Here is a 20,519-nt window from a genome sequence, read left to right on the forward strand (position 1 = left end):
TATCTTCTGTGCGATCTGTCCGGCAGCGGCGGCAGGCTATATACACAGGGGCAGGGTCTGGTAGGCTATATACACTGGGGCAGGGTCTGGCAGGTTATATACACTGGGACAGGGTCTGGGAGGCTATATACACTGGGGCAGGGTCTGGGAGGCTATATACACTGGGGCAGGGTCTGGCAGGCTATATACACTGGGGCAGGGTCTGGCAGGCTATATACACTGGGGCAGGGTCTGGCAGGCTATATACACTGGGGCAGGGTCTGGCGGGCTATATACACTGGGGCAGGGTCTGGCGGGCTATATACAATGGGGCAGGGTCTGGCGGGCTATATACAATGGGGCAGGGTCTGGCAGGCTATATACAATGGGGCAGGGTCTGGCTGGCTATACACATTGGAGCAGGGGCTGGCTGGCTATATACTCGGGAGGCTGTGACCAATGCATTTCCCACCCTCTGCTTATACTCTAGTCAATAGGTTTTCCCAGTATTTTGTGGTAAAATTAGGGGCCTCGGCTTATACTTGGGTCGGCTTATACTCGAGTATATATGGTACTTGGTTTGTTACTAATAAATCTTTATTCATGTCACATAAGCTTATATATCTTCTCTGTATGCAGGCAGACAGACAGACAGTCCTCTCATACTGTACAGCAGCACCTCCAGCTTTTTAGGTGTACATTGAGGGCTAACAAAGATTTATGATGCTTCAACCTATTAGCTGTGATTTTAACTAGTCAATAATTTCTTATCTTTGAGCCAACATTCTCTCCTGAGCAAGCAATTTCTACAAATTTTAGCAAGAATATATTTTTTAATAAATCCATTTATGAGCTTGCTGTCAGTTTAGAATGACAAAATTAGCAAATCACTTTACTTGCTAAATCCTTGGCAGGGGATTCTACAGAATGTGAAAGGCAGAACATTACATGAGATACCTTCTGATTCACTAGCTTTTCAGCTAAATAAATATTTATTCCTCATCTAGGACTCCATGCTCAGAATCCCTGCCAATCAGCAAGATGCCAACAAATGCCCCTCTATTGTTTAGGGTTTGAAAGTAAGAGTTCTCCTTATGGAGACTGCCAATTAAGGCTGCCGTGTAGATGTGTGGAGTCTTATAGGGGGCATTAATTGGCAGTCTCCGTAAGGAGAACTCTTACTTTCCGACCCTAGTCAAAAGCCTCTCACCCAACCAAACCAATTCCCTACGCTGTACTAAAGAGACCCAACTAGGTCTAAGCAGCACTGTCTACAGTTGGGAATCTGTTCCTTCTGGAATAGATATTCTGGTTTGGTTTTAATCCAGCCTCTTATCATAAGGCTTCCTGAAGGTCAAGGGGATGTAAAGGGAGCTGCCTTACAAGGTAGCTAAAAGCAGCATGGTTTTCCTTATCCCTTCCTGGCAAACTTTGCATATTTTCCCTTATTGTTTACACATCCTCAACTGCTTTGTGATAGTAACAGTACCTAGGATCGTAGCGTAACCATATGTGAAGCTTTACAGAATGTAAATAATTCTTGTTGATGGGCAGGAACCCCCCAATCAAATACTTATGTTCTATTCTAAGTATAAATCCTTCAACTTTAAAGGACATCAACCACCAGGATCAAGGATTAAAAAACCAAGCACACTTACATACTGGTGTGTGTCCCCTCTGGCAGGATCCGCTCTTCTTTTAGCTTCTTATGTCATGTTTTTTTTTTAATGCTTCTTAAAATTATGCAAATAAGTCTGAGGGGCTCTGGGCTCCATAGCTTTTAATGGAGCTGGAAGCCATCAGACTCATTTGCATAATTGTTTGTCTTTTTTTTCTTAAAAACAAGGGCATAAGAACCTGAAAGAAGAGTAGATCCTGCCAGAGGGAGCACACAGCAGTATGTCAGTGTGCTTGGTTTACAATCCTTGATCCTGGTGGTGATGTCCTTTAAATACAAATAATGCTGCTCAGGGATTCAACTAAACTACTTATGGAGATCTGTCCTTTGCAGGTGTAAAGAGTCTTAAAGACCATGACAGCCTCTCAACCTACCAAACCAGTTCCCAATACTCTTGAAATGTATTGTAACATAACAATGAAACAGCAAGGTGTCTACAGAGAGGTGTCTATTCCTTTTGGAAAAGTCTTACTGGTTTGGCTACTTTGCCACTTCACCTCACTCAACTTATTTGCATATTCATTTCACTGCAAATAGTGTTGTATACATTTTTAGCATGTTGATAAAATAGTAATATGTATTTTTTTAAGACCTTATAAAAGATATTTCTTTGCAATGATCACTTGCAATGATTTTTGGTGTCAAGTAGGGGAGTTCTTTGTTAAGTAAATACGGATCTATAAATAAAAGTTTATTACTTATGTAACATGGAGATTATTTTGGCTAAAGAACATGGAAATATAATCGATGTGACAAAAAGTACTTTGTGAATAGGAAATCTATTTGTGCTGCTTTCTAACCACCATGAACAAATCATAAATGTAACTGGGAAAAGGCTATACTTCTGGGAAAACAGCCAGAAAGAATGATTTCCTGGGGATGAAAGGATTTCCAAGCCACTGGAAAATTAAACAGTGATGCGGAATATTGAAAACAAAAAAGATGGGCCCATAATTCCTTCTAGGTGGAAAGCATGTATTCTTTATAGAAGTATAAAACATATTTATATAACTTTAATGCTGGTTTTTTAAAATATATTATTATATAAGCAATTTTACTGTTAAAATGTGTAAACATCACTGATCACTGAGTAAGTATGCCAGAAGACATGTTTCTGGAAAATTAAACAGTGATGCGGAATATTGAAAACAAAAAAGATGGGCCCATAATTCCTTCTAGGTGGAAAGCATGTATTCTTTATAGAAGTATAAAACATATTTATATAACGTTTAATGCTGATTTTTTAAAATATATTATTATATAAGCAATTTTACTGTTAAAATGTGTAAACATCACTGATCACTGAGTAAGTATGCCAGAAGACATGTTTCTATGAGTGCATCCATCAGCTAGGGGCCCCCAGAGAGAAGAAGACTAGCATAGCTTGTGTAGGAGATTTCCCGCATGATGGAAAGGTGTACGATGGTTACGGAAAGTATTCACTTTTTGTTTCATTGCAGCTAAATGGTAAGATCAAAAAAGTTCTTTTTTTGGTCAACAATGTACATTCTGCACCACATCATGACAGAAAATAACTGAAATGTCGATATTTTTTGCTAATTTATTAAACAAGAAAAACTGAAATATCACATGGTGATAAGTACTCAGACTCTTTGCTCAGTATTCATTAGACGCACCTTTGAGCTAGTACAGCCAGGAGTCTTCTAGGGAATGATGCAACAAGTTTTTCACACCTGGATTTGGGAATCCTCTGCCATTCTTCCCTGTAGATCCCCTCCAGTTCCTCAGGTTGGATGGTGAACGTTGGTTGACAGACATTTTCAAGTCTCTCCAGAGATGCTCGGTTGGGTTTAGGTCAGGGCTCTGACTGGTCCAGTCAAGAATGGTCACAGAGATGTTCTGAAGCCACTGCTTTGTTATTTTATCTCTGTGCTCAGGGTCAATAAGGCACATTTACTAAGAACAGTGCAGTCTGCACTATATGCAGTTTGTCTGTGTATAGTGCAGAGGCCGCCAGATTCTGAATTTCTGGCACAAGTTCTACATGAATCTGGTGTCCTCTGTACTGCCCCAACAGAGTGCATCACTTCTTGGTGCACCTTTAACATAGGGCATGTGACACAATTCTGTCGGACTTTGCATGTTAAATCTGGCGCATGGTCCGACTGAGCACTGGAGCACCCCCTTCAATGCAGAAATTTGTGCCGCATGAAGCATAGTGCAGCCGTGCCACAAAACGGACCCGTGCAACACATATGTCACGCAGGCACTTCTAAACTACCTGTGAAAGCAGTTTGCACTATGAGGAACGTGCAAAGTCCTACAGAAAACTGGCGCACAGAGCTTAGTAAATGTGCTCCATTGTCTTGTTGGAAGGTGAACCTTCGGCCCAGTCTGAACGCCAGAGCACTCTGAAAGAATTTTTCATCATGGATATCACTATTTAGTCGCATTAATCTTTTCTTCAATTGCAACCAGTTGTCCTGTTCCTGCAGCTGAAAAACACCCCTTTAGCATGGCATGATGCTGCCACCATGTTTCACTGTAGGGATTGTATTTGGCAGATGATGAGCAGTGCCTCCATACGTACCAAAAAGTTCAATCTTCCTCTTATCAGACCAGAGAATTTTATTTCTCATAGTGTCGGAGTCCTTCATGTTATGTGGAGAGGCTTCCAATTTCTCGTGTCACATTGCACTTCATATTAGTTTAAAAATTTGGGAAACATGTTTTGTGTTTATTTATGAAAAAAACACATATTTGGCAAAAATTTGTAAACATTCTTGGTTTTCGAAGTTCAAAATTTTCTACTTTTTTGAAACAGCATTATAACACCGAAAAAACTTGAATTACCTTTACTGAATATCTGCTTTATTTGACATGTTTTTTATGTGTCCCCTAATTTCCTTGAATGTTATGAGGCTTAGAACTTTATGTGCAATTTTTCACATTTTTATAAAAAGTCTAAATCATACCTCTTAGGGACCTGCTCAGCTTTTAAGTCTCTTTGAGAGGCCTGTATAGTAGTAATACCCTATGAATTAACCCACTTTAGAAGCTACACCCCATAATATATATAAAACAACTTTCATGAAGTTTGTTAACCCTTTAATTGTTTCACAGGGGTTAAAACAAAATCAGCTAAATTCATGTATTTTTTTTTTTAAATGTACACATTCTCAGTGGATAAAATACCAAAATACTCCACAAAGTGTGGTTACCAATTTTAGCAAGCATGCCAATATCTTTTGCCAATTTGGACAGATAAGGGCTTATTTTCTGTATGAATTTGTACCGTACTATACAAATACATAATTTTCACAGATCTCTATTGATGAGATTTTATTGACTCCTGAATGTATGGAGGAAAAGAAAAAACATCAATTCTGGTTTCCAATTTTTTGCTTTTTTTGACGGGGCCATTCACCGCACCATACAAATAATATATTATCTTAATTCTATGGATCACTATGGATTACAGTGATACCTCATTTACATGTTTTTACAATTTTACTGAATAAAAACAAATCTTATTTGTTTAATATCACCATCTTTTCAGAACTACAACTTTAGTATTTTCTGGTTGACAGAGTTGGTTGAGGGCTTCTTTTCAGTGGTTCCATTTTGGTGCTCATATTTTTTTTACCACTTTTTAGTGAAGGGATTTTATGAAAACATAACATATTTTGCCAATTTTTTGTGTGATTTTTTGTTTAGGGGATTTTAACTTTATTCGAAAAAACTTTATTAATTGTTTTAAAACTTTTTTAATATAGGCTTGAACAAGCGAGCCTCTGATCGCTTGTTCAAGCTCATATGGAGCTAATACACAGCAATACAAATGTATCATGTAGGTAAATGTTTTATGCACTGTATTATGTGCAGTGGAGGCAGGCCCCGGGACTTTTGTCAGACCCCGAGGCTGCCATTGGAGAATCATACCCCGCTTACATGCCGCGGTCATATGTGATAACCGATGGATGTTACTGTGTGTTACAGGTAGGTCTCAGCTCTAATACACAGCTGACTCCTCTTTCCCCTTCCCAAGCAGGACTTAATAGTACGGCAAGGGTTGTATTATTGTGCCCTATGTTGGGAGGGGGTCAAGTATTTACAGCTCTAACATTGCCCTTCTTCCTCATACTGATAGAATGCATTTACTTACCTGAACTGTGCAGGCTGCTGTAGTAAGCTCCCAGATTTTCTGCCTCACGATCCTCCATCTTTATGGGGTGCAGAGGAGGAGGGAGAGGGAGTAGAGGGGCGAGCACTGTCTTGCTGCTTCACTATGGCAAAACTAGTGAGAGCAGAGCAGGTCAGGTCAGATGCAGCCTACAGTAGGACAGATCACTGGAGTGTTCGGCAGCATTTCCTGTCTGGCCGGAGCTCCAATGATAAACTTGAACAAGGCCGGGGAAATGGTGTGGTTGCCCAAATAGAGGCATCTGCATGCCCTCTCTGGCACAAGAGCCATAGGTTCACCCTCACTGTCCTATATAATAACCTTTAGATAGAGTGTACAGTACAGTTAGAATTGTGACAAGGCTTTAGACCTTCTGTAATTGAATAGCTTTCATATGGGACCAGAACAGTAATGTAAATGTGAAATGTGTTTTCTTCTTTGTCATAGATGTCAGATCACACAGAAGTTATGCAAGGAATAAAGATGGCCAGTGGTGTACACTATCCCGTTCTCACTCCAAACATCCAGGGGTTTCAATCTGCAGTAAGTATTTTAGGCCAGTAGATTATGTTATTAAGATAAACTTTCTGTTTCTGTTCTTTCTTTACTAAAAGTGTAAGTAACATTCCATGGTTATACAATAATGAAACATACACATTATTGTGTCAAATGAGCAGTACTTAAAAGTAACATTATTCACTCTAAATTTTTGCTTAGACTTTTGAACTCATTAAATTTTTTTTTACTGAAACAGTGTGATAAAACCTTGCATATATCATATGCATGGCTGTAAATTTTCCTCTAGACACTGAAGTTGCATTGCCTAAGCCAGTAGAGGGGGCAGCCAGAGGGGGGAGGGGATATTTATGATAAGGAAATGTGGTTAGCCTGAGCACACAGTGGTTCCAGAGATATGCAGTGCTGCTGGCACTATGTGCCTAGTAAAGGACCTGACGCTATGTGGGGAGGTTGTGTTGCAGAGAGCGTTGGACCTGATGCCCCTCACTGTGTATTTCTGCAGTCAGCTCCTGCTATGGGCCACCCGGACCCTTAGGAAATGGCTGTTTTTCTCCTTCCCCTACTCCTCTACTATACTGCAATAAGGTTATATGTGTGTGCATAAAGGAACCCACTGTATTTTGTGGATACATGCTGGCCCGTGTAAACTACACATGTGTACTACTGAGGGCACAAATTGCCTTCCATCCTCTGATGGAGCTTCATCTGATGTTTAGTGTGGCCTAATCTCATAAATGGGGAAGGGAATTGCAGGGAGCTGCAGTGAATACTAATGTGAAAATGAACCTTGTTAGAGTCATAGGGCACAGAGATAGCAAAATAAATGTGTGTTTGTATGGTTGTATATGTACAGTAAACTGTATTTACAAAAAAATAAGTCCCTATCAGAGTATAACTGAATCACCTCTTAAACATAAACACTCCTGTCAAAGCGTGCGTGTATATGGGAGAGTGAAGAGGGTTTTTTAATGCTTTAGAAAGTGTAATGCAGAGGCATTTGACGAGTTGGGCATAAGCAGTGTTACGGCATTTGGCAGCATAAAGTCAATCAGTGGCCATTATAAACCATATCACACACTAATTACTAATGTACAATGTGAAAAAGCCAATGTGAAAAAGCACCCAAATTCTCAATTAAAAATGATGACAAAAGTACTCAACAGACACAAGCAGAAGTGGCTTCTAGCAACTAGTGTTCGATGTACAGATGTGTTTTGCTTTTGTTTAACAACTGTACACTGTACTTCTGAAAAAACAATTTATGAATAGTGACCCTGGATAAAAACTATGTTTACCCCTATATCCAAACTCCAAAAAGAGTTATATACACTGCTCCAGGGGCATAACTACAGGTGTAGAAGCCATAGCAGCTACTATGGGGCCCAGAGTGTCAGGGGACATCTGGGGTAATGGGTGTTTACTGGGTGTGTTTATGCTTTATGTGTGTGTATATACTGCATGTTTGTGTACATGCTGTATGTATGCTTATATGATGCATGGGTGTATATGGTAATGTATATGCTTTGTCTGGGTATATGATGAATGAGTGTATATAGAACTGTATGTATGTATGTATTCTGTATGTATATATGGTGTGTATATAATGTGTGAATATACAAACATGTATATTTTTTTAAGATGGAAGGGGATCCCATTCAGAAGTCCACTATGGGGGCCCTACATCTCCAACGCCACTGCACTGTTCCCAAATTAAAAAGATTAATTATTGTGTCCCCCTCTAATTTATTATATTATACAGTGTTCAAAAATGAAAAGAACACTAAAATACCATATCCTACTGCAATTCTTTATTAATTACACAGTGGAATGAACACCATAAAACAGAAAAATGATAAATCAAAGATCAAAGAATATCAAAATTAATATCCCATGTATGTCTGGATTTGGAATGATATTCAAAATCAAAGTGGAAAATCAAATTTCAGGCTTATCAAACTTCAGTGAAAATGCCTCAAGACAAGGAAATGAGGCTCAGTCGTGTATGTAGCCACCGCATGTCTGTGTTACCTCCCTACGAGGTATGGGCATTCTCCTGGTGAGGTGGCAGATTTTCTCATGAGGGATCTCCTGCTAGACTTGGAGTAATGCATCAGTAAACTCCTGACTTGTCTGTGGTACAACATGACTTGGGGGGAAAATTATGTCCCAGATGTGTTTGATTGGATTCAGGTCTGGGGAGTGGGCAGAGCAGTCCATAGCGTCAATGGGTTCATCATGCAGGAACTTCTGACACACTACAGCCACATGAGGTCTAGGATTATTATGCATATGACAGAGCCCAGGACGCACTGCGTATGAATATGGACTCACAATGGATCTAAGGATCAAATCCCAGTTTCTAAAGCTAGCACATGGAGGGCGGTGCCTCTCCACGCCATAACTGACCCACTGCAAAAACGGTCATACAAAATGTTCTCGACTCAAAGATCTGCCAATCTTGTTGTTCTCTGGCAAATGGCACTAACCCAGTACGGTTTGGGGTTGTAAGTACAACTCCGACTTCTGAATGTCAGGGCCTCTTACCACCCACATGAAGTCTATTTCTGATAGTTTGTGCAAACATGTAGATATTAGTGGTCTGCTGGAGATCAGGGTTCTGGCACTGCTCCTCCTCTCCCTCCATGCACAAAGGCTTGTTGCCATGGCCGGCTCAAGCACCTGCCTTACCCGGGCAAGTGCCAGGGCCCTAGAGCTCCCAGAGGGGCCCACGGCACAAGCTGTCAAGATCTTTAAACTCAATTACATCTGCTTCCTTGTGGCGCCAATGTAATTGAGAGCCAGCGTGCTGGCGCGGGCGACAAGGGGGCGGCAGTTTACTCACAGAGCGTCTTTGCTCACTGTGCAGGACGTTGGCTGGCGACGTCATGTCCTCACGCTCCCAGGGTCCATGCTTCATAGTGCGGGATGGAGCCCTGGACCTACGAGCATGAGGTAAGTTAACATTTATTATTTTTCTACTGCCCACTATAAGGTGCTTAATGTGCATTTAACTAATTCATAGGACAGGGGTCAGTATATACCTAACTAATGGACCCTGGCTGTTACAGTTAAGAGGGGCTTTTCACAGTCTATCGGAATAGTCCCTTGGGACTAAAGTCAGTGGACTCCCTGGACCACCGAGGGGGATAAAGATGCTAGTCGCAACCTGGGAGCAGAGTCTAAGTGGACTCCTGGTCTTCACCAGAGCCCGCAAAGCGGTATGGTCTTGCTGCGACGGGGAGCCACCAGGTCGCATAGCCCGTGGTGGCAGCCAAGGTAGGGACACAGGGCAGGCAGGACCACGGGAAGCAGGACCACGGGAAAGCAGGACCTCGGAAGGACGGCTGGCAGGACCTCGGAAGTAACAAACTTTACTTTTAAGTGACACTATTTATTATTCCATGCCGTGTACTGGGAAGCTGGAAAAAATTCCAAATGTGGGGAAATTAGCGAAAAAACGCACCCGTGTCACTTTATTGTGGGCTCAGTTTTTTCCATATAAGTTTTATTGCATTTTAATACATTTTCAAAAATGATAACTTTTTCATTATATGGTGTAGTAGCTGTGTGTTGTAATTTTTTGAGATGAGCTAAAGTTTTCATAGCTACCATTTTTAGGACTGCGACTTTTTGATCACCTTTTATAAAAAAATTTATGTGATGTAAAATGGTGTAAAGGTAGCGTTTTGGCTAATTAGGCACTTTCTTCTATTATGGGGTTCACCGTCAGGAATAACCATTTTTATATTTGTGATTTTTACTGTTTAATTAGTTGTATATCAGTTGAAGGGAAAGAGTGAATCCTATTAAATTTATTTTTTTTTTTAGTTTTTTTTTAGACCCTCTAGGGTAATTTAACCCTAGATGACCTGATCGCTCCTACCATATACTGCAATACTACTATATTGCAGTATATGGCATTTTTACATAGGATTCGTTACAATGTGTACATGTACGGTAGAGTGCTAAGAGGTTAATTCATTAAATTCTATGTTTTTTCAATGCTGCCACATGAGTTTACTGCTAAGGGGCCCACTGAGGCTCTGTCGCCCAGGGGCCCACTGAATCCTGCAGCAAGCCCTGCTTGTTGCCCTCCTACAGCCCTCTCCATGTGCATGTCTTCTACTGTTCTGGCTTGTCTCCTGGTATCTGCCCCATGCTCTGATTAGTGTGCTACTGACACAGCAAACTTCTTGGGCATAACCTGCACAGATCATGCCATCCTGTGTGAGCTGTACTACTTGAGCTACTTCTGTGGGTTGTAGACACAGCCTCATGATACCTCTAGGGATGAGAGCAATGAGAAAATGAAACATTTTGCCTGGTGTGGTTTCAGTGTTCCCTTTATTGTTTTTAACCCTAATAAATGATAAAACCTATAGTGCACCCTACATATGCGCTTAATGAATTTACACACAACAATAGATAATAAAGCAAATCGTGAATACCTCTTGCATGATCTATATCAGTTTTCCGCTCTTTTACCCTATACATTTTAGAGCTATGATAATGGATCAGTTTCAGTCTTGCATTGAAAAGCATTGTATTCATCTTAATGAAACTACAAGATGACAAAATACAAATAAGAAATATAATTTAACCAAAATGAAAAAGAATTCAGAAAAAGAATTACACAGAAAGGACATCTACCACCAGGATGATGGACTGTAAACCAAGCACATGACAGCCTGCTTTGTGTCAACTCTGGTAGGATCGGCTTTGGTTTTAGCTTCTTATGCCTTGGTTTTTACAAAAAATGGCTTTTAAAATTACACAAATGAGCCTAAAGGGCTCCCGGCTCCATTGGTGTTAATGGAGTCTGGAGCCCCACAAGCTCAGTTGCATAATTTTAAAGGCTTTTTTTCTTATAAAGGGAGCTTAAAAAAGGAGTGGATCCTGCCAGAGGGGGGGGGGGGGCAACACACCAGTATGCCAGTGTGCTTGGTTTACAATCTTTCATCCTGGTGGTAGATGGTCTATAAATATCATTATATGTAACTCGGATAAATAAGGAACCATAACCCATAAGAGTTATGGACAAAACATTGGGGCACATTTACTAAGGGTGGTGCGCCAGTTTTCCATCGTACTTTGCAAAAGTGGAAATTGCTTGAACAGGTATTTAAGAAGTGCCTGTCGAGGCAGTGCAGAGGTCGCCAGATTCATGAAGAATATGCGCCAGAAATCCTGAATTTGGTGCACCCTGCACTCTACACAGGCAAACTGCATTTAGTACAGACTGCACTACTCTTTGTCCCATTATACCAAAAAGAAATAGAGACGCTACAGGATAAAAACGCCTTATCAAAAATGAACTAAGCACCCTACACTAATAATAAAAGAAAAATGGCAATGACGATCACATGAAAAAGTAATCTAGGATTATAGGAATGTTTTCTTAAAGGGAACCTACCAGGTAGAACTAGGTGGATGTATGGGACGTGAGGATAGCCCTTTTTAGAGCTAATCCTCATGTCCCTGTTATCTTTTTAAAACTTGAATACCCTAATATGTAAATTTTCTTAAGCGGCTACTGGGGCGTGGAGTAGCAGGACATGAGGCTACACGTCGCAGCTACTCCATGCCCCAGTAGCCTCTTTTATCTTCCTAACCTGTCATCTTCGGCACACAGCACCTCGTAGCTGCATGCCCTCATCCAAGAAGCAGGAGTTCTGCGCAGAACGCTCTCTTCCCTACGAGGAGCTGCGCGCCGAAGATGTCAGGGTAGGAGGAGAAAAGAGGCTACTGGGGCGTGGAGTAGCCGGACATGAGGCTACATCATGGCTACTCCATGCCCCAGTAGCCCACTTAAGAAAATTTACATATTAGATATTACATATTAAATATTACATATTTACATTTACATATTAAAGTTTTAAAAAGATAGCGGGTACGTGAGGATTAGCTCTAAAAAGGGTTATCCTCTACCTTTATAGGTAGAATTGTGGTGGCAGGTTCCCTTTAAAGATTATATATATATATATATATATATATATATATATATATATATATATATATATACAGGCGGTCTCCTACTTAAGAACACTCGACTTACATACGACCCCTAGTTACAAACGGACCTCTGGATATTGGTAATTTGCTGTACTTTAGTCCTATGCTACAATAAACAGCTGTAACAGTTATCAGAGGTGTCTGTAATGAAGCTTTAGGGTTAATCCTGGTTCTTATGACAACCCAACATTTTTAAAATCCAATTGTCACAGAGACCAAAAAAGTTCTGGCTGGGATTACAATGATAAAGTATACAGGTCCGACTTACATACAAATTCAACTTAAGAACAAACCTATAGACCCTATCTTGTATGTAACCCGGGGACTGCCTGTATATATATATATATATAATATATATTGAATGGTAGCGGTTGTTTTTATCTATGTTTTTGTATGCTTATATACCCCATAATGGATTATCAGGTATTTATATTGTCCCCCATTATACTTGTCATCAGTAATAGTGAAGTGCTAACTTACTGTATAAAGAGAAAAGTAACCTGACAGGCCTGTACTCACAGACACTCAAGAGCTTTAGTAAAGCCAAGTGACTTTATATATTCCAGACTCCCCCTTATTCACCCTTTTCTGTCAATTTTTTATTTTTCAGACTAGAATATTAATGCATTTTGTGAGGTTTCATGAGGTTTTGTATGTAGTTTGTGGTGGTGGTTTGATAACAATTAGTTAAGCAGGCAGTTTATTGTTCATTATGAGTAACTCAACTCTGTAGTTGTTAGTCAGCAAAAGAACATATGACACCATTAGCAATGGAACCTTACAGACAAGCATCATATCAGTTTTCACCAAAAACCAAGTCTATGATATGCCTCATGCTTTGGCTTTAACAATAGTGTTATTGGACATAACACTAGTATGAAATATTGTTTCATCTGCTTTCAGTAAGTAGCGGCCTTTCTAATAAAGCACAGTGCATTCTATCAGCGTTGCTGAAATGTATCTTCTCAACTATGTCTGGCTTTATTTTTGTGCATGGAGAACTGAAACCCCTTTGATGCATGACTCTGCTACACTGTCTAATATCTTAGACACGTTTGCAATTGTAATGTTTTAAAACAATAGCACGGTTTTGTATCATCCAGTCACAGATGTTGTCCACATGTGTTTTACATTGCACTGTACATAACACGTTTCTGAATTTGGCCATCCAAGATTTTAAAACACAAATCTTGTCTGAAGAGATTCAGATCAATAAATTGCATAGTATTTTACTACTTTTGTAGTTATTCACGCTTTCCTAGACAGTGGAATGATTGGATTTTAACATGTGTGCTTCCATAGGTGGGTCACACCTGTATGGATAAGCTTTGCTTTTACATCTGGAACCCATTTGATTTTCTAAGATGTATTCTGCAGTCTCTATTACATTTTTTTTTTGTAGAGAGACATTATCATTTAGAAGACCAATGTATTTTTTCAAGAAACTCTATTAGTAATCAGAATTTTAACCCACAGCACTATTCAGGTTTTAACGTCAATATCGGGATAAGCAGAATTTCTACAGGGCAGGCTTTAAGAACTTTAAGAACTTTGTATTGGAATTAGACATGCCTTGTACATAAAGAGAAATTAACCTTGCCATCATGCTCCAAAAATTACATATATTCCATTTAGGAACTGAGACAATTAGTCAAAATAGAGGAGGCCGTGCCCCCTGTCCTTAAGCCCTGCTTTTTTTTTTTTTTAATAAGCTGGGAACCTCTTTAAGTAGCAAATATACAACAATTCACTAAGCAAGGAGCCTCAAAATGTTTTTTTATAGGACTTCAACCTACACACTGCATAGAATGCTACAATGGCAGAAGGAGAAGATTTCCATATTTCTATACAGAATAGAATATGCATTCACTGACTGCAAGCAGAGGTTTTCAAACTCTTGATAAATCATAAAGTTGCAAACAGTTTAAGTCTACTCAATGAAAAAAAATGTATAAATTCATAGTCATCATAAGGACCTATGATTACAATTGCAATAGCAGTCATTATTAGAACTAGGCCTTAGGCACATGACAGTTATGGGAGCCATGATTGTCCGTAAAATTTGTGCCCAGATCATGGCCTGCACAGAGGTCTATGACACATGGCACACAGTTTCTTGTCGCACCAACACAGAGCTGAATACAGCCGTGTCTTCACAGCTTTCTGTAGAGAGAGGAGGACTGAGGAGCTCACCTGCGGTACAGGACATCTAACTATTTTTATACATACTGTACAATATATTGTTCTGGAAAAAAATATTTTCATTGTATAGGTAATAACAGCTAGAAAGTTAGAGCTCCAGTCAATGGTATCCAGAACATGACACTTAAGTACCTTGTTAGCATATCCACATCAACATACCAAAGAGATGTTGAGTGGAATAGCGATCTAAGAAACTGACGGATGAAGCCAGACTCTGCATGCCCATTCTTGCCTTCTGTACCAGACATAATGGGCAGATTTATCAAGCTGTCTGAAAGTCAGAATATTCCTAGTTGCCCATGGCAACCAATTACAGCTCAGCTTTCATTTTACCAGTGCTCATGAATATTTTAAAGGGGAGCTGTGATTGATTGCCATGGGCAGGAATGGGCAGGAATATTCTGACTTTCATACAGCTTGATAAATATGCCCCAATTAGGTATTACCAGACTACCCAAACACATATGAATGCAAACATTTTTTCAGAAGATTGATTAATTGCAGCATCCAAAGTTTTTAAAGTAATTTTATTTTTTGATTTGTTTTGCAGATTGCTGCTGGAGCCAAAGAAGTAGCTGTTTTTGGAGCTGCATCAGAGTCATTTAGTGAGAAGAATATTAATTGTTCTATTGAGGAAAGCATGGAAAGATTTGAAGAAGTTATAAAGTCAGCTCACAGTATAAATGTTCCAGTTCGCGGGTATCTGAATACAATTTACTCAAACTGTCTAATCAGAAATAAGTAGTTTAAGATTAATAATTCAGTATTCATTTTATTTATCCAGCTATGACCTAAGGCTGGTTTCGTGATCAGTCTGTGATCACCAACGAGATAAGTGCCATGCCACAGACTGATCAATATGCTGGTGACGGTACTCAGTGCATAATATTGATATCTGAAGTACTGAGTTCTTGTTTCGATGATATGCAACAGAGTAGACAGTACAGTGGCACAGAACTTCTCACGTTCAATGATCACGGAGTGATCACAAACTATTGTGAAACCGGCGTTAATGTGACCATGAAAATGCATGTCCTTGGGTTAGATACAAGATTCTATAGGTTCGTTCTAAATTTAAATTGTGTGTACAGTCATGGCCAAAAGTTTTGAGAATGATACAAATGTTAATTCTTACAAAGTCTAATGCATCAGGTTTTATAATGGCAATTTGCATATACCCCAGAATGTTATAAAGAGTGATCAGCTAACAGCAAGTAATTGCAAAGTCAATATTTGCCTAGAAAATGAACTTTTTCCCCCAAAAACACATTTCAACTTCATTGCAGGCCTGCCTTAAAAGCGGCAACTAACATTGTTGCAGTGATTGCCCCATTAACACAGGTGTGAGTGTTGATGAAGACAGGGCTGGAGATCAATCTGTCATGATTAAGTAATAATCATACCACTGGACACTTTAAAAGGAGGCTGGTGCTTGGCGTCATTGTTTCTCTTCTGTTAACCATGGTTATCTCTAAAGAAACACGTGCAGTCATCATTGCACTGCACAAAACTGGCCTAACAGGGAAGAGTATCGCAGCTAGAAAGATTGCACCTCAGTCAACAATCTATCGCATCATCAAGGAATTCAAGGAGATTCGTTCCATTGTTGCCAAAAAGGCCCTAGGGCACCCAAGAAGGACCAGCAACCGCCAGGACTGTCTCTTAAAAGTGTTTCAGCTTCAGGATCGGGCAAACAGTGGAGATAATATAAAATTAAACTGCGGTCTAGGACTAGGAGTTCACCTCTTACTCCATAAAGCTTCAAGTGAATAGTGTCCAAGAGCAAAATTGAACACAAAGGATATCACGATAAAAATATTTTTTTACTTCAAAATTCTTCATAGAACATTCGCATTTTCAGTAAATATACAATAAAATTTCCAAGTAGTGTACTAGCTGCTTGCATTTTTTTAGACCAAAAGACTCCGTGAGTATATCAACATACTTTCGAACTCGCATAAGCGTAGTAACAGTCCATCCATTGAATGTCCAATTTATTCAACTCACGGATCTGGATCCAAAGACGGAGACAGTTACTCCGTGTGAGTGCATCAGCACGCACTGTGAGGCGGAAAGTCTTGGAGCAAAGCCTGGTGTTAAGGAGGGCAGCAAAGAAGCCACTTCTCTCCAGAAAAAACATCAGAGACAGGCAGATATTCTGCAAAAGGTAAGGGGAGTGGACATCTGAGGACTGGGGTAAAGTCATTTTATGATCAACCATGCCTTTTCCAGCATGATGGAGCACCTTAGGTGATAACTAAATGGCTCAGGGAACAAAACATAGAGATTTTGGGTCCATGGCCTGGAAACTCCCCAGATCTTAATCCCATTGAGAACTTGTGGTTAATCATCAAGAGACGTGTGGACAGACAAAAACCAACAAATTGTGACAAAATGCAAGCATTGATTGTGCAAGAATGGACTGCTATCAATCAGGACTTGGTGCAGAAGTTGATTGAGAGCATGTCAGGGAGAATTGCAGAGGTCCTGAAGAAGAAGGGTCAACACTGCAAATATTGACTTGCTGCATTAACTCATTCTAACTGGCAATCATAAATCGATTGCACTTGTATTTCTTTATGTGATAAAAACAACTGACAATCACATATAAAAACCAGAGGGCAATAGATCATGTGAAAATATAATATTTGTGTCATTCTCAAAACTTTTGGTCATGACTGTAAGTTGGAACAGGTATATAAAGTGTAAGTGTAACTCCAGCCAAATTATTTTTTGTCCCGGAGGCAATTGGGTTTTTAAAATTTTAGCTTGACAAAGAGACAAGGATTAACAATAAAAGCTCCATTGCAGACACCTGACAGCTGATCATTGCAGCCCTGGACTAAAGTTAACAGGTCACAGTGGGCAGAGCAGTCCATTTGTAGCTAGGGGTTGTTTGTAAGACAGATGTTCTTTCATCAGGATTGTATTCAACAGACATCATGATACAGAACAGAAACTAAGCAGAATGAGCAGTTATGTGGGAATAGATTCAGTATTATTCAGGGATACTTTCTACATCTATATCTCTTTTGTTTTTATGCTGCAAAGTCATGGAGGTGTTCCTATCATGGCTTAATGTGTATACAGAGATTACTGCTAATTCTTATAGTGATATAAATAAATATCAAAAACATGCAAACAATCTGCTTAGCTCCTCCTGCTCTTTAACATGATGCCTAAATTAACAGGTTGCCTTTAGGGTTGCATTCACACTACATTCTCTCTGTTTTTTTTTCTTTGAAAGACACCTTTATAGCTTGACATATCTACAGTGTTTTCAGAGTGCACAGTATTTTATACAATGGCATTTTTTTTCCTTTAAATGGTTACAGAAAAGTGAATGTAAATATGATCTTGTCTAGGAATGAATGCTGTTGGTGGTGGGCTAAATGTCAATGTAATGAACATCAATATCACTGCATATGTCCTAAGCCAAAGGTTTGAGCTCTAGAATGCATATTAAGGAAAGATGGGGAAACCCTATCATCAGGGCTGGATTAAGAACAGTGGGGCCCCCTGGGTGCAAAGTATAGTGGGGGGCCCCATTGAATGTAGTCCAGACAGGGAACAGCAATCGCTATATACTGCTCCCTGGCAATAACTATATACAGAGTCCCTAGTAATTACTATATACAGCCCCCAGACATCACTATACACAGTTAACAGCAACCACTATATACAGGTCCCCTAGCAACCAATATATACAGCTCCTCCAGCAACCACTATATACAGCTCCCCCAGCAAACACTATTTTCAGCCCCTCCAGCAACCAATATATACAGCCCTCCTTGCAACCACTATATACAGCTCCCCCAGCAACCATTATATACAGCTCCCCCAGCAACCACTATATACAGCTCCCCCAGCAATCACTATATACAGCTCCCCAGCAATCACTATATACAGCCCCCACAGCAACCACTATATACAGCTTCCCCAGCAATCACTATATACAGCTCCCCCAGCAACCACTATAATAAGCCCCCCAGCAATCACTGTATACAGTTCCTCCAGCAATCACTGTATACAGCCCCCCCAGCAATCACTGTATACAGCTCCCCTAGCAATCACTGGATACAGCCCCCAGCAATCACTATATACAGCCCCCAGCAATCACTGCATACAGCTCTCCCAGCAATAACTAAATACAGTGCCCACAATAATCACTCTATACTGTACATCCCCAGTAATAAATATATACAGCTCCCCAGCAATCACTTTATACAGTAATCCCAGTAATCACTATGTAGAGCCCCCCAACATTAGCTATATGAAGCCCCCTATTATAAGTATATACAGCCCCCTATATCTATCCAAACAATGTGTTATTGAGCGGCACCGTGCGTATAACAATAATCGGGTGCAGGTCTTCTTAAGAGGTCTGGCAGCAACCCCAAAGCATATTGGTATACAATTGAGAAGCAGCACTCCGGTATCTCTGAAGAAAGAGGTTTATTCCACCAAAAATGTGCGACGTTTCGCCAATTCAATCAAGGCATTATCAAGCCCCCTATATCTATATACAGTCCCCTATAATAATTATATACACCCCCTATAATAACTATAAACAGTCCCCTATTATAACTATATACAGTCCCCCTATTATAACTATATACAGTCCACCTATAACTATATAAAGCCCCCTACAACTATATACAACACCCCTATAATTATATACATTCCCCCTATAATAACTATATACAGTCCATTACAACTATATACAGTCCCCCTACAACTATATACAGTCCCCCATACAATAACTATATACACCCCCTATAATAACTGTATAAAGTCCCCCTATAATAACTACCGTATGTACACCCCTGTAAAAATGATATACACCCCCCTATAATAACTATATACATCCCTATAATAACTTTATACAGTCCCCCTACAATAAGTATTTACACCTCCTATAATAACTGTATACAGTCCCCCTACAATAACTATATACACCCCTTATAATAACTATATATTAATATTTTTATTAATAACTAATAACTATAATATATACAGCCCCCTATAACTAAATACAGTCCCCTTATAATAACTATATACAGTCCCCCTATTATAACTATATACAGCCCACTATAACTATCGACAGCCCCCAACGTCCCCCTATAACAACTATATACTCCCCCCATAATAAATATATACAATTCCCCTATAATAATTATATACAGTCATAGGTAAAATAATAAAATTGTACTCACCTTCCATCGTTCCCCCGATGTGCGCTGTCCTCATCTTTCCTCACTGTGTTAGGGTGGATATCGGATTTGAACAAAGATGGCGGCACCCTGCTACAGACACCACCGCCACTGTGACGTCACACGCTGTTTACATCTTATCGTCTATGGTAGAGCAGGGAACTTATTGTTCTCTCGCTCTGCTATAGACTGATCGTCAGGAAATCGGTGGGATAGTGAAGTAAAGGGTTAAAAATGATCTTTGTTGTGTTAACATCATTCAGGGATTCCGATTTGAGAATTTTCTTTCATGGGAAAACTCATTTAATGGTTTTAAGAAGTAACAAAAGCCATTAAAGGTTAGTATTTTTCTACTATAATATCCTAATATCAACACCAGTAAGTGATTCGATTTCTGCGCTGAATCTTCATTTGGTTGGAGTATGATTGTTATTACAGCTAGTTGGATAGTGGGTTAAGCTCTTATGATAAGTTCTTTTTTTTCTGTAGAAAATGGTGCACAATTTTTGGGAGGAAAGTGAGAGGTGCAGATGTGCAGGAAACATGTGAAGATCAAATGGGTCATAGCATGAATGTCATGTGTTGTGTCACTTTATGTCACGTTATGTTGAATAGGTAGCACATCTGCACCTCATTGTAACGGATACCAAACAGCCCGTAAGGAGGGTCCTTGTCTTTGTTGCTTCCAAATTGCTTCTATCCTATAGGAAGCTCTGTATCTGATATCAAGATTATTAACTGTACTAAGAAACAAAAACATGTTTATACCGAC

At 39.7% G+C, this 20,519-nt stretch overlaps 1 protein-coding gene across 1 annotated transcript in view; it reads left to right on the forward strand.

Moving 5' to 3' along the window:
* Positions 1–20,519, forward strand: part of HMGCLL1 (3-hydroxy-3-methylglutaryl-CoA lyase like 1) — a 65,695-nt gene that overhangs the window by 20,115 nt on the left and 25,061 nt on the right. Inside the window, exons 5-6 of the mRNA XM_072142260.1 lie at positions 6,249–6,344; positions 15,085–15,233. Of these exons, the coding sequence (XP_071998361.1) occupies positions 6,249–6,344; positions 15,085–15,233 (245 nt within the window). The remainder of the gene's footprint in view (positions 1–6,248; positions 6,345–15,084; positions 15,234–20,519) is intronic.

Source organism: Engystomops pustulosus, chromosome 3 (genome assembly GCF_040894005.1).
Source record: "Engystomops pustulosus chromosome 3, aEngPut4.maternal, whole genome shotgun sequence".
NCBI lineage: Eukaryota > Metazoa > Chordata > Amphibia > Anura > Leptodactylidae > Engystomops > Engystomops pustulosus.